Below are 12,600 nucleotides of genomic sequence, written 5' to 3'. Positions count from 1 at the left end.
TTGAACCATAAGGAGAGAGACATGAAAAAAATAAGAACATATATAATTATAATAATATCATGTCAATTTTACACTAAATTTTATATCAAAAGGCTAATAAAAATTTATTGACAACCTAGTATCTTATTAACTTCATTAGAAAAGCAATTGGTATATGATGTTGTGCTCCTTGTTACATATTTTATCTCAAATCTGAAAGCAGAATTATAGATGAATTAGTTATATCTATAGTAAATATTTATATAAAAGTGTAAATCATAACATGCTATTAAAATGAAAATAATATTATTTTTCCCTAAATATTATTAAAAACTTCTTTGAACATGACATTTGTTGTTGATGACTTTGAATTGCCGCCTTCGTCTAGAATTAAAACCTTGAGGCCACTGCGACTCTTAATTCTTGACAAAGTAACATAAAGTTGTCCATGAGTGAACACTGATTTTGGCAAGTGAAGTCCTACATGTGATAATGATTGACCTTGACTCTTGTTAATGGTCATTGCAAAGCATACTGTTAATGGAAATTGTCTCCGTTGAAACTTAAATGGCAATTCTGAATCTGAAGGGATCAAGTTCATTCTTGGAATGTACACTTTATCTCCAATATTTCCACCGATCACTACCGTCGCTCCAATTACGTTGCTGTAAAGTTCGTTAATTATTAATCTTGTCCTGTTGCATAAACCTAAAGTCTGGTTTATGTTTCGCAGTAGCATTATAGCGACTACCGGCTTCAAAGTCAACTTGTGATTGGATAGTCCCGAACATTTGATGTCATTTAGGAACTCTGGTGTGAACCACTCTTGATGTACATCTTCATTCTCATCAGCTTGACATGTTGTGTCAAAACCCAAATGCTTCTTTTCCGTTCCTGAAAAGATTGTTAAGACAAAATCGTTTACCTTCTCGACACTCTCAAGCATGGGTTCAAAAGTTGTCCTACTCTAAAAATACCTATAATCTGACATGTTTTGCAACAAATCTAGATATGCAAAGTCTACCAAATTAGAGAGAGAATCATCAGTAATTGTAATCAATAGATTATCTAGAATTTCAATTTTTGATTCATCACCAACAACAAAATCAATATTTTCATTTTCAACATCAAGTATCCAATTAGCAAATCTCTTCATTTCACCTTCATCTTGATCTGAAGAAGACATTAGAAGTTTCATGATTAAGAATATAGGAATTAGTATTATAATTTTAAATTTTAAATTTTTAAATAGAGTTTCCTAATTAGCTAGTACAAATTTTAAATTTTTAAATAAAATTTTTTAATTAAACGTTCATTGATCATTAGGAATATAGAATTTTATTCATTTAAAAATAATTTTTATTAGTTTTGTCATAAATAGTATCAATCTTATTATTTGTTGATAAAAATAAATAAAATTAAATACAATCTAAAAATTAATAACCTTATAAATTACGTAAATTTAGAAAAAATATTTAAAAAGAGAGAAAAAATAAAAGTACTTCTATTGTGGAGATACAATCTAAAAGATAACAATGTAAATTGAGTAAAGAGAAAATTTATAAATGTGACAAGTAATAAAATTTAAATTTAAAAATCAAAACGGTTAAGGGGTCACTTAATTATGAATTAGTATTAGAATTTCAAATTTCAAAATTTTAAATAGAGTTTCCTAATTAGCTAGTACAAATTTTAAATTTTTAAATAGAATTTCTTAAATTAATTTAATTTTATCGAAACAACATTAGAAACAGAATTCAGTACAGAAGAATGTCAAATTAAATTTTTCTTTTAAATAGTATAAATAACCTCACATTTTAATAAGACTAATAATTCTATTTACTTTAATATAATTTTTTGTAATTAGCATAGTAGCTTATAAATTATATAAAATTTTAAAAAATATTCTCAAACCTAATTGCTTACTTAAAAATTAAAAAAAAAAAATTTATTTGAATTTAAATTTTAAATTTTAAACATACTATGTTAATTAAAAAAATTATGAAATTTGATGAAGAACCCAACTATTCCAAGTTAATATCACTATTTAATGGAATAATTGACCCCAATCCAGCATTGCGGCCGCTTAATACTGACGGGGCGCTCAGAAGGTAACGACTAAAATTATGGTTATTGAGGTATCTGCCATCATCTGGTTGGGCTTTCGTGTATAAGTTTATCTGACAAAACCAAAATTTATTCTTAGGTTGGACAAAAGCGGGGTAGACTGAATATGGAGGAAGAGGATGATTCACAGCCAAAGCAGAAGGTTCGATTAGGGGTTCCTGCTACACAATGGATTTCGGTTTACAAGGCAAGACTGCCCATGAAACAAAGGTAGAAACGCCATTACTCATTGTGGCATTTTTCTTTACTCTTGCAATCTAATATGTGGTTGCCTATGATATCGTTTGGGACTTATAAATTGGTTGGTTTTTTAGGTATCATTACAATGTGACTGCTGCAAGACTAGCAAAGCATGTTGAGAGAGGAATTGCGGATGGCCTTCTTATTAGTTGTGTATCATCGTGTTCCAATCTCTGGGCACTTATTATGGATGCTGGAACTGGATTTACGAATCAAGTCTATAAGTTGTCACCTTTTTTCTTGCACAAGGTGAAAACACGGTATTACTTGGCTTGTTTAAGAATATAATTTCACACCATGAAACTTATCACTGTGACTCCATTTTATTGCAGGAATGGATCATGGAGCAGTGGGATAAGAATTATTACATCACTTCTATTGCAGGGGGAAATAATGGAACCTCTCTTGTGGTGATGTCAAAAGGTAGATTGCAACCTGTAACATTTTTTAATGAAGAATTATTTGTTTCTTGTTTTCTTCCTGGTTGATGATTATGAAATTATTTTCTTCAATATCATGGGAAGCCTTACAGGGTTTGCAACCTTTTCCCCGACAAATTGTTTTCATTATTGTTAATAAACAAGTTCTGTGGTTCTCTACAGTCTACACATAATTAATCTGCCTTACTACCTTAAGTTTTGTTGGGAGGTGTCATTTGTGATCTAATTTCTGCAGGTACACAGTATACTCAACAATCATACAAAGTAAGTGATTCTTTCCCCTTCAAATGGATAAACAAGAAGTGGAAAGAAGGTTTTCATGTTACATCAATGGCTACTGCTGGAAGTCGCTGGGGTGTTGTTATGTCTCGCAATGCTGGATTCAGTGATCAGGTTTGCTGATAATTTGTATTCTATGAATGTGCAATTTCGTTGTAACAGTTTTATCCCATCTTCTAGTATTTGATATATCCTCCTATCAAAATGAGACTGACTTCCTGCCTTTTATCGACAACCTTTTTAATGTAGGTGGTTGAACTTGATTTTCTCTATCCAAGTGAGGGTATCCATCGACGTTGGGACGGTGGTTATAGAATTACCGCAACTGCTGCTACATTGGACCAATCTGCTCTAATATTAAGTATTCCGAGGCGCAAGCCAGGAGATGAAACTCAGGAAATTCTACGGACATCTCAATTTCCCAGCACACATGTTAAGGTAACGGAACGAACGCTGACAACTAGTTGATTTTCTAAGTCGACATGTAAGACCGACTTTTGTTTTCTCATCTTGTGTTCTTGTTTTCAGGAGAAATGGTCAAAGAATCTTTATCTTGCTTGTTTGTGCTATGGGCGTACTCTATGCTGATTTGAGTTAAAAATCAAAGCATTTTAATGACAATGGAATTTGTGAATTTACTTCTGCCCGATCGTATATGATCGTTTTGTAGAATCTTGTGGTTGCAGAAGACCATATTGTTATGAGTTATACAGATTCTTGTTTCGTTTCTTCCCTTCTATTCTAAAGCTCGACTTTGGTGGAGGGTATGTTGCTGAGCAATTTAATATGCAGTTTAGTTTCATGTGTTTCTACATTCTGTAACTATGTATATGCTATGCTGCTGGTTTTGTGATCAATAGGGTATGTCCATTAAAATTTAGCATTATCCACATGGCAATGGCATACATACATACATCTCATATCCAATAAGGAAGAATATGCTTTCTACGTATATTCTCTGTGTTTATGTGGGAATCAATAAATGCTTTGTAATTTAAAAGATAAAGCATACATACATTTCTCTAATTTTTTTATATAGCTCTCCACGACTCTATATATCTTTCAATTTTATTATTTTTCTTTTTGATATTTTCAATTGCAATTTTTAATTCAAACAATTATAGTTTAGGTATCAATCTAATATTTTATTTTTTTGTGATTTTATATATTTTATTTTATTTTCGATTTATTCATCCTTATTACTTATTTTTTATCTTTTGTTCTATTATATATACCTATGTTGCACATAAAATTTTAAAATGAGCTGATTAATTTACTAATTTAGAATATATTTTTTATTTTTAAAAATAATAATAAAAAATATTTTAATTATAATATATAATTAAACAGATACATAAAATTTTTTATCTAACATTATATCAAATTTAAATTGAAAAATATATAACAAATTTAATTATTTTATATAAACATACTTTTCATATAAAGATTTAATTTTTCTAGTATTTATATATAATTATAATTTCAAATTATAAATACTAATGTATCATTAGGTGCTAATATGCCAGTTAATTCAGTCTTTTATTATTAAATGTGTATAAAAAGATTAGTTAGGATAGGACACCAATGATAATACAATTTTTTATAAGTGATTTTATATTTGGCAAGTCGTATTTGATTTGATCCGAAATATAACTGAAAATACTTAAATAATTATTGAAAAAGTATGCCAAAAAAAAAAAAATCATCTCTTGTTTTATTTTTTTAGAACTTTTTTGGGACATTATGACTAAAATTACCAAATTTTAAAAAATATTTTTTAATTATGTTTGAAAAAATAGTATTAAAATTTCATCTCTAAATAATTTTAAAAAAATATATTGATTGTGTACTTTTTATTATATTTTAAAACATTTTTGAAGTATTTTTATACTTCAAAATTTGAGTAATTACTCTTACAAATAATTTACGATTCAAAATCTATGATTGCAAACTACATTTTATTTCACACTTCATTGGATTCATAACTATCAAATTTAGAAGTTTGAATAATCATTTGGGTAGTAGATAAAAAATAAGGTTAACTACAGTATTTGGCGTCAGAATGCAAAATTGTATAAATGTAAAATGTATACACACTATTCTTAAGTGTCAATGAAAGGTTTTTACTGGTCACAATAGACATAAGATTTTATTTTATCATTTTTACTTTTTACTGAAAATTGATCTGAAATGGAAATATTAGAAAACGAAAATATTACTGATACTGTGACATCAAAGAAAATTGATAAAAACACTATTAAAACAAGAAAGTGGTGGCAGAAAACCAGTTTTTTGGGGAAAGAAGAGTAGGAAGAACAAAGATAGAGGCTTTGATAGTTTGAAGGGTAAACTGGAATTCATTTTCTTCTCTTCCAGGACTGATAAACAGTGAGGTAATTTGAAGATACCTTCACTATTACTAAAAACACAAGAAGATTCAGTTCCCTGTTTGCAATGTTAACAGTAACACAAAAGTAGAAAACACTGAGAAATGCTCGTCCTACATATGCTTGCTAAATATGGACACAACAACACTTTGAGCAATTGGATGGTAACACTCACGCGCCTCTGAAAATACCCTCTTTGCAAATACTTTATCTTCTTCACTTCCTTTCACAAGGGCAGTGTAAAGTGGACGAAGATACTTCATCCTCCCTACTGCCTTCAATGTCTTCTCCACCTCGCCGTAGTATTCTTTGCATCCACACGAGATAGCCCGTTGTAGAAACGACACCTTCACCTCATAATCTTTCGATTCGGATAGCTTGTGGCGCGAATCCAAGGCTACGATCTGCGTTGTCGAAACAAGAATTACCAGTTCATCTCAAGCATTTAAACAATGGGATAAAACCAGAGAAATGAGTGAGTATATACCTGAGAAGCTTCAATGGATTTGGGCAAGTTGTCCAAGTAGAGCTCCCACTCTTGACCTTGCCAGTCAGCAACTTCATCCTCACCCGGCATCCTCCCAGTAGCAGCCTCATTCGCCAGCGACACAATCGTTTTATATACAATCAATTCGGGTTCATAAGCATCAGAAGGGATCCCAGTACCTTCAGTCCACAGCACCAGATCAATCTGTTTCTCTATACCAGGAATGTTTTCCTTCAGGAAATCCAGGAATGTGTCGGTATCAATCGATTGGAACTTAAACTTGGCAATGTATTTCTTCAGAAACTCATCAAAAGCAGATCTCCCAACCTATATAGTAAATTAAATTCAGAATCTATTTGAAAACAGAGCTATGAAGCAATAACACAACACAACAGAGAAGATGAATGGCGAATACCTGCCGTTCGATTCGAAACAAGAACTGGAAACCTTTCTCATATGGAACTTGGGAATAAACATCATCAGGATCGATTCCTTGTTGATTGTTCTTAAGCTTTGTGAACTCCAAGTTGTCCTTGAACCTCTCTATTTCCTCATTCAAACCTCTCCAACCAATCCCAACATTCAGTGTAGCTCTTTTCTCTCCTTGCACAGCCTCCACAATCCTCCTCTCAGCATATGTAGTAAAACCCTAAAACCACAATCAGTAAAACCCCATTACAATCAATCAATTAATAATAATAATAAACAACTAATAATAATAATTAATACCTCATTCAGCCAGAAATGTTCGTTGGTCTTGTTGGTGATCAAGTTACCAGTCCAACTGTGAGCAAGTTCATGAGCCACAACCTGAGCACCACTGCCATCTCCTTTGATCACAGTTGGAGTTAAGAACACCATCTTTGGATTCTCCATTCCGCCGTAAGGGAAACTCGGCGGCAGCACCAAAAGATCAAACCTTTCCCAGTCGTATTCTCCAAAGAGCTTCTCTCCTTCCCTAATCATCTCCTCTGTTCCTTCGAACTCCTTCGCCGCCGAGTCCAGCACCGCCGAACCCTCCTCCGCGTAAACCCTAGTCCTGGGTCCCACCTCCCTGTTCCCGAGCTGCCCAACCGCGAAGGCAAAGAGGTAAGGAGGCACCGGCTGCTCCATCACGAACTCCTCCACCACGCGGTCTTGGCTGCACCAGTTCAAGTTCAATGAGGCGAGAGAGGCGGCGTCGTCGTCACGCGGAGGGCGGCGCGTGACGTGGTTTGCAGCCATGACTGCGGAGAGCTCGGAAGGGATGTTGAGGATGGCGGAGTAGCGAATCCTTCGGGCAGGAGTGTCGTGGGAGGGGAAGATAGAGCGCGCGTGGATGGCTTGGCACTGAGTGTAGACGTAAGGGTGGGTTTTGTTGCAGGTTTGTGGAGGGAGGAGCCATTGGAGTGCGGAGGAGGAAGGAGAGGTGGAGAAGGTGAGGATGAAGGAAGAGTGGTTGGAAAGCGTGAGGGTGAGGAGGGTGCCCTTGATGGGGTCAGAGGTGGTGGAGAGGGAGAAGGGGATGGCTTCGTCGGCGTGAAGGGCGGAGTGGATGGTGAGGGAGCGAGTGTCCAGGAAGAAGGGGCCGGAGTGGGGGGTTTGGAGTGTGAAGAGTGCGGAGGCGTGGATGGTGGAGGAGGGGAAGTCGAAGTACAGAGTTAAAGCTATGTCAGTGGTGGCTGGCTGAGTTGACTCAGTGAACGAGTGAGGATCAACAGGTGCCATTGTTAGTGGCAAAGGGCTGTTGTGCTGTGCTTCACTGCTTCTTTAAATAGGAGACTCACAGAAAAAGAAGAAGAAGAAGAACGATGCGGCTCCCCAGCTTTATTATCTTTTTAACGTTTTCCGATGCTTCATGTTAGGTTCTTCAAATATTAAATGCTCTGCTTATGTTTCTTTATTAGGGGAATAAAGAAACCTATCAACTACTTACACTTTTTTAGTAGACATTAATACGTGTATTTTCATGATTTTATGTTCGAATAAAGCAAAATTAGGATTTTATTCCCCTCGAATAATATATTCAATTTATACTTAAAAGTTAAAACTGTCCAAAGGAAAGAAAAAAACAAAAAACAAAAAATGTTGAATACTTGAACAGGTTTCTTAGTAGTTTGAAATTTGTTTGGATCTCGTTAAATGGTTATTTTTTTTTTAAAAATTTATTTTATTTTGTAATGTGTTTAACAAAATTTTAGTAATAAAAATAAAAATATTAAAAAATAAAAAATATTTTTTAAAAGTAATTATTTATATATTTGTTTAGACTAAATGTCTAAAATGGTCCCTTAAATTTAAATCGGTATTCAATTTAGTCCTTGATTTTTCTAAATGACCAAATAAATCCCTAAAATTTAGAAACGTGCGTCTCCGTTAGTCCCTCCTAGAATTGCCGTCTTAACGTTGCTGATGTGGAACGTTAACTGCCATGTGGGCATTCCAGCTGTATGCTGATGTGTGCCAAGGTTGAATTTGTTTCAAATTGGTATATGGAATTGCCTAATATTACCCAAATTAGTCCATTGCAATTATAAAACCCTAATTTTCTTCTCTTCTTCAAACTGTATGCTACGTTCTTCTGTTCTTCGACTCTCCTTCTCTTCTCCGACTCTCCTTCTCTTCTGTTCGACCTCTCTTCTTCGCCGTAAAACCCAAATTGATTTCTTATCTGTGTGAGTGATGATGGGTGGTGGCGAGAAAAGCCAAAGTAGCTCAAGTAGGAACAACTCTGCAGGCAGACCTTATGGCAACAAAGGAATGCGAAATAGGGGAGGTAAGAACGCTGTTTTTTGTAATTGTGGGCTTCGAACGGTGATGAAGCACTCAACAACTGCAGAAAATCCTGGTAGACCATTTTATGGTTGTCCGAACTATGAGGTAAGGTTATGGCTGTGAAGAAAATGTTAAGATGGTTTGAGTTTGAGTTTGGATTCACCTGCATTTTTTACTTTGCAGTATGGAATTCACTGTAATTTTTTTCGCTGGGCTGATGGATGTGAAGAACAAGTTTCTGCAGCACCCATTCCACTAGAAGTTTTGCATGAGTTAAGTTGGAGGATGACAAGCTTGGAGAGTGATGTTAAGACCGTGAAGATGATGACAATGGTGCTGCTGGCTTTTGTAGTTACTTTTGGTGTGTGTTTAGGTTTTAGTTTGTTGGGGTTTATATTCAATAAATGATGATTATGTTATGAAATTTTAAATTTCTTAAGTGGTATGTAATGTCTTGATGAAGATGGAATGAAATGAAATGAAACACTAATTTGACATGAATTCAACTCTTGATGCTGCACTTATTCTGCTAAAATTGTGTTCAACTAAACCAGAAAGAGATAAATCACAACATGAACTAAACCAAAAACTTCATTAATTTAACATAACTAATTCCGGAACATGGAACAAGTGTTGTTTGTGCTAAAGCACATTGTGCATAACATACTATTACAACCCAAAACATCATAGGCCATAACAACATTCAAAGGCCATACATACAAGTTTGAAAGGTTACATTACAAAAAGACAGCATTGTTTAACCATAACATTTAGCTACAACAACATGAACTCAAAAAGCCACCACACTTTGTGCTAGTTAGACATTTTTTCTTGGCGGGTTGAATCCTGGATTTGGAACAAATTTCAAGAAGGAGGCCAGTTTTTCAGAGGTTGCTGCACTAGCTCCCTGAATAGTCTCTCTTGAAATCTCAGTCGGATGTGGAGCAGCCGCAGCAGTAGCAGCAGTAGATGAAGTTGTCCTCTTGACAGGGAGTTTGTCTATGCGTCTCTCACATTTAGTTCTCATATGGCCTTTCTTTGCATTCTTTGTAGTCTTTACAGCCTATGATATCAATAACAACAATACAAGTGTCATTATATGGATTTGTTTGTTTCCAGATTTATTAACTCAAGCTTTAAATTTGATTAATGTTTTTAATACTATTACTACCTTAGTTGCAGGTTCTTGTTCAGCTCCTAGACCCCCTTCAGCAGCAACTTCTGTTTGAGTATCAATTTGTCCTCCTTCAGCACCAACCTCACATTCTTCAGTAACAACCTCACCTTTGTTACCTTTAGAACCAGTGTCACCCTTATTTGTAGCATCTTCAGCAGCCTTTGCAGCAGCTGCTAACTCATCAGCCTTTTGTTTCTTTGCTATTCTACAACTCCTTGTTGTGTGACTAACATCTCCACATGTCCCGCATGTGAATTTGCCATATTTTCTCTTCAATTTTGTTGCTGTGCGCTCTTGGCTCCCCCGAACAGGTGCCTCATGTGCATCTTTTTTTCTTGCATAATGTGATGACCTGCCACGGGGTTTGCTCCTTACAGGTGGTAAGCAATGGAGGTATTCTGATGTTTCCCACAACTGTTGACCTCTTACCGGGTTGATATGGTACTCATAAGTCTTGTTGTATGAGCCCATTGTTAGCCATGCATGGACATAATTCTCGGGTCTACCATTCATGACTGAAATCACAGCTATTGCATGACGACAAGGTAACCCTAGCACATAATAAATTTGAGTAACTAAGTTTGTTGATAGGTATACTACGGTGCAATTACACAAAAAAATAAAAACAATCAAACAAAATAGTACTTACCCGATAACTGCCAAGACCTGCAGCTACATGTTTGGTTTCCCAAATCAACCACCACATTATGTGGTTCACCATGCACTTCAAACATCACTTCAGCCGCATCTCCAGACCACATTGGTGTATAATACCTACTGTAATGCCTTTCCTTTGCAAGTCTACTTTGTTGAATCGGAGGTAAGCGTCCCACATGGCTAGAGAGTTTCAGTTTGTTCCTTGCCATACTAGTCATGTCATACCTCCTAACCTCCTCCAATAAAGTCAAGACGGGCTTACATCTGTATGGTTTGGTGGCAGCGTTGAACACCTCACACATGTTGTTGCAGACATTGTCAACCTTTAGAAAGTCTTTGTAGTGAGCCCTGGTCCATGCCTGCCTAGGAAACTTGTCTAAATATGTCCACGCCTTCTCATTCACCCTCTTTATAGACTGCATATGTCCGTTGAATTCCTGGACAGTCATTGCTCTAACACACTTCCAAAGCAAACTCTTCAAGTGTGAGTCCTTCCATTGTTTCTGAAAGTTTTGCCAAAGGTGCCACGCACAGAAGCGGTGATGCGCACCTGGCATAACTTCACGCAATGCTGGGATTAAACCCTACAAGATAACAAAGTAGTCACCTAAAAATCTGAGCAAATAACAGATTCTTGATTTTTACCAGATATATAATAATAAATTGGAAAACAGGGTCTATTTTGAACTTATGCGCTTAAGGATTCTTAAATTCTGCAATTGCCATAACAATAGTATATAGGTTACCATATACTTAAATTCTTAAATTCTTAAATTCTTAAATTCTGCAATTCTCCAAAATAGTCCTTCAAATTTTGTTCATTAATCCAAAATGGTCCTTAAAATAATTTATCATGCCTCTAATTGAAGCATATAGGTTACCTTCTGCATGTCAGAGATGAAGCACCAACCATGCTCTGTCTGATCTCCAATGTCTTCATGCAAGAGCTTCAAGAACCACTTCCAGTTGTCTTTGTTACACATAAAACCTTTTGAAGACACCTTCTCCATTAGGCATTGGACTAACACCTAACTTGACAGTTGAGCCCGGATTAGATCTCAACAGCTCCTCTGCATAATCTCTGAGTTTAGCATATTCAGCAACTTCATCACCCCTCACTATTTTCCTTGCATCACCCAAAGCTCTTGTAATTGTAGTCCTAGACAGTTGTATTCCAGTTTTTGCTTTAAAGTAATTAAACACCTCACAGTGTCTAAAAGCTGGGAGCTTCCTAACCTTCTTAACAAGTACATCAGTTACCCAAGACCTAGTTGCACATCTATTCTTGAAAGTTCTCTCACATGTATGGTCATCATTAAAGGTCTTAATCTGCTAACATCTATTCGATTTGCTATAATAACAAAACACCATCCAGGGACAATCTTCATTCTTGCATACCACCCTACATCTAGTAGTATCATTTTTCTTGTACCTTACACCCCTACCCTCTTGTAATGTATAATTTCTAACCCCTTTCTTAAAAGCATCCCTAGTGGTAAACTCCATACTAGCTCTAATCTCACATGTCCAAACTTGGCAGTATCATTGAAGATGGGATTCGCAGCTGGGTCTGCTTCATCTTCAGAGTCTGGTGGAGTATTCAGTTCATCAGATTTCCAGCTATCATCAGAGAAAAACACTGCCATACAAATTCATACATTACATCACCAACAGAAACAGAATAAAATCAATACATATGCACATTAATTATAATATACGTTACATACATTGCAAGTTTTCTTCATTCTCATCATCATCTACCTCCTTCTCATAATCAAATGCATCCATTGATGGGGGACGAGAAGTATCTTCATCATTAACAACCTTTTTCTTGCCTTTGTCATTGTCACTGGCAGTCTTCCTTTTTCTCCTATCGCTGCTAGGACCAACAGCATCATTGTTGTCACTGCTTGAGTCCAGAGAGTCAAGTGGCATGTGTGGCTTGTATAAACTATCCTCTGCAGACTCATAAGAATCATATGAGCTATCAACATTCAAGTGAACTGGCTCCTTGCTTGCTTGGTTTCTCCAGCCTTGTGATCTTGTGATATACCTTCTAGGCATTTTAGTAGA

The 12,600-nt window shown here is 35.5% G+C and overlaps 2 protein-coding genes across 3 annotated transcripts; one reads left to right on the top strand and one right to left on the bottom strand.

Annotated features, from left to right (window-relative positions):
• The first annotated feature begins 1,980 nt into the window (after nt 1-1,980).
• LOC112779387 (casein kinase 1-like protein HD16) lies at nt 1,981-3,867 on the top strand. Of its 2 annotated transcripts, none has more exons than XM_025823625.2 (7): nt 1,981-2,086; nt 2,184-2,316; nt 2,421-2,595; nt 2,679-2,769; nt 3,022-3,179; nt 3,315-3,503; nt 3,594-3,867. In XM_025823625.2, exons 1-7 carry the CDS (start codon nt 1,981-1,983, stop codon nt 3,651-3,653), a joined length of 912 nt encoding a protein of 303 aa, XP_025679410.1. In that variant the 3' UTR covers nt 3,654-3,867. The 2 variants fall into 2 exon arrangements, with proteins under 2 accessions (XP_025679410.1, XP_025679409.1); XM_025823624.2 differs by having other exon boundaries at nt 1,997-2,090; nt 2,186-2,316.
• A 1,535-nt stretch (nt 3,868-5,402) lies between these two features.
• LOC112775226 (leucine aminopeptidase) lies at nt 5,403-7,844 on the bottom strand. The gene is made up of 4 exons (XM_025818720.3): nt 6,669-7,844; nt 6,355-6,588; nt 5,940-6,266; nt 5,403-5,856 (listed from the first exon to the last, which is right to left on the bottom strand). Exons 1-4 carry the CDS (start codon nt 7,644-7,646, stop codon nt 5,566-5,568), a joined length of 1,830 nt encoding a protein of 609 aa, XP_025674505.1. The 5' UTR covers nt 7,647-7,844; the 3' UTR covers nt 5,403-5,565.
• Between the last annotated feature and the right edge of the window lie 4,756 nt (nt 7,845-12,600).

The sequence above is a fragment of the Arachis hypogaea genome, chromosome 19 (assembly GCF_003086295.3).
Source record: "Arachis hypogaea cultivar Tifrunner chromosome 19, arahy.Tifrunner.gnm2.J5K5, whole genome shotgun sequence".
NCBI classification, from domain to species: domain Eukaryota; kingdom Viridiplantae; phylum Streptophyta; class Magnoliopsida; order Fabales; family Fabaceae; genus Arachis; species Arachis hypogaea.
The sequence above is the reverse complement of the archived record's forward strand: the minus strand, read 5'-3'. Positions and strand labels throughout refer to the sequence as shown.

Excerpts from the sequence above, each read along its gene's own strand:
- LOC112775226 (XM_025818720.3), bottom strand. The coding sequence starts at position 7,646 with ATGGCACCTGTTGATCCTCACTCGTTCACTGAGTCAACTCAGCCAGCC. Across the intron at positions 6,589-6,668 it reads AACATTTCTGGCTGAATGAG|GGTTTTACTACATATGCTGA; the intron begins GTATTAATTATT and ends TTGTGGTTTTAG. Across the intron at positions 6,267-6,354 it reads TGTTTCGAATCGAACGGCAG|GTTGGGAGATCTGCTTTTGA; the intron begins GTATTCGCCATT and ends TTTACTATATAG.
- LOC112779387 (XM_025823625.2), top strand. The coding sequence starts at position 1,981 with ATGAAATTTGATGAAGAACCCAACTATTCCAAGTTAATATCACTATTT. Across the intron at positions 2,087-2,183 it reads TAATACTGACGGGGCGCTCA|AGGTTGGACAAAAGCGGGGT; the intron begins GAAGGTAACGAC and ends AAATTTATTCTT. Across the intron at positions 3,504-3,593 it reads TTCCCAGCACACATGTTAAG|GAGAAATGGTCAAAGAATCT; the intron begins GTAACGGAACGA and ends TCTTGTTTTCAG.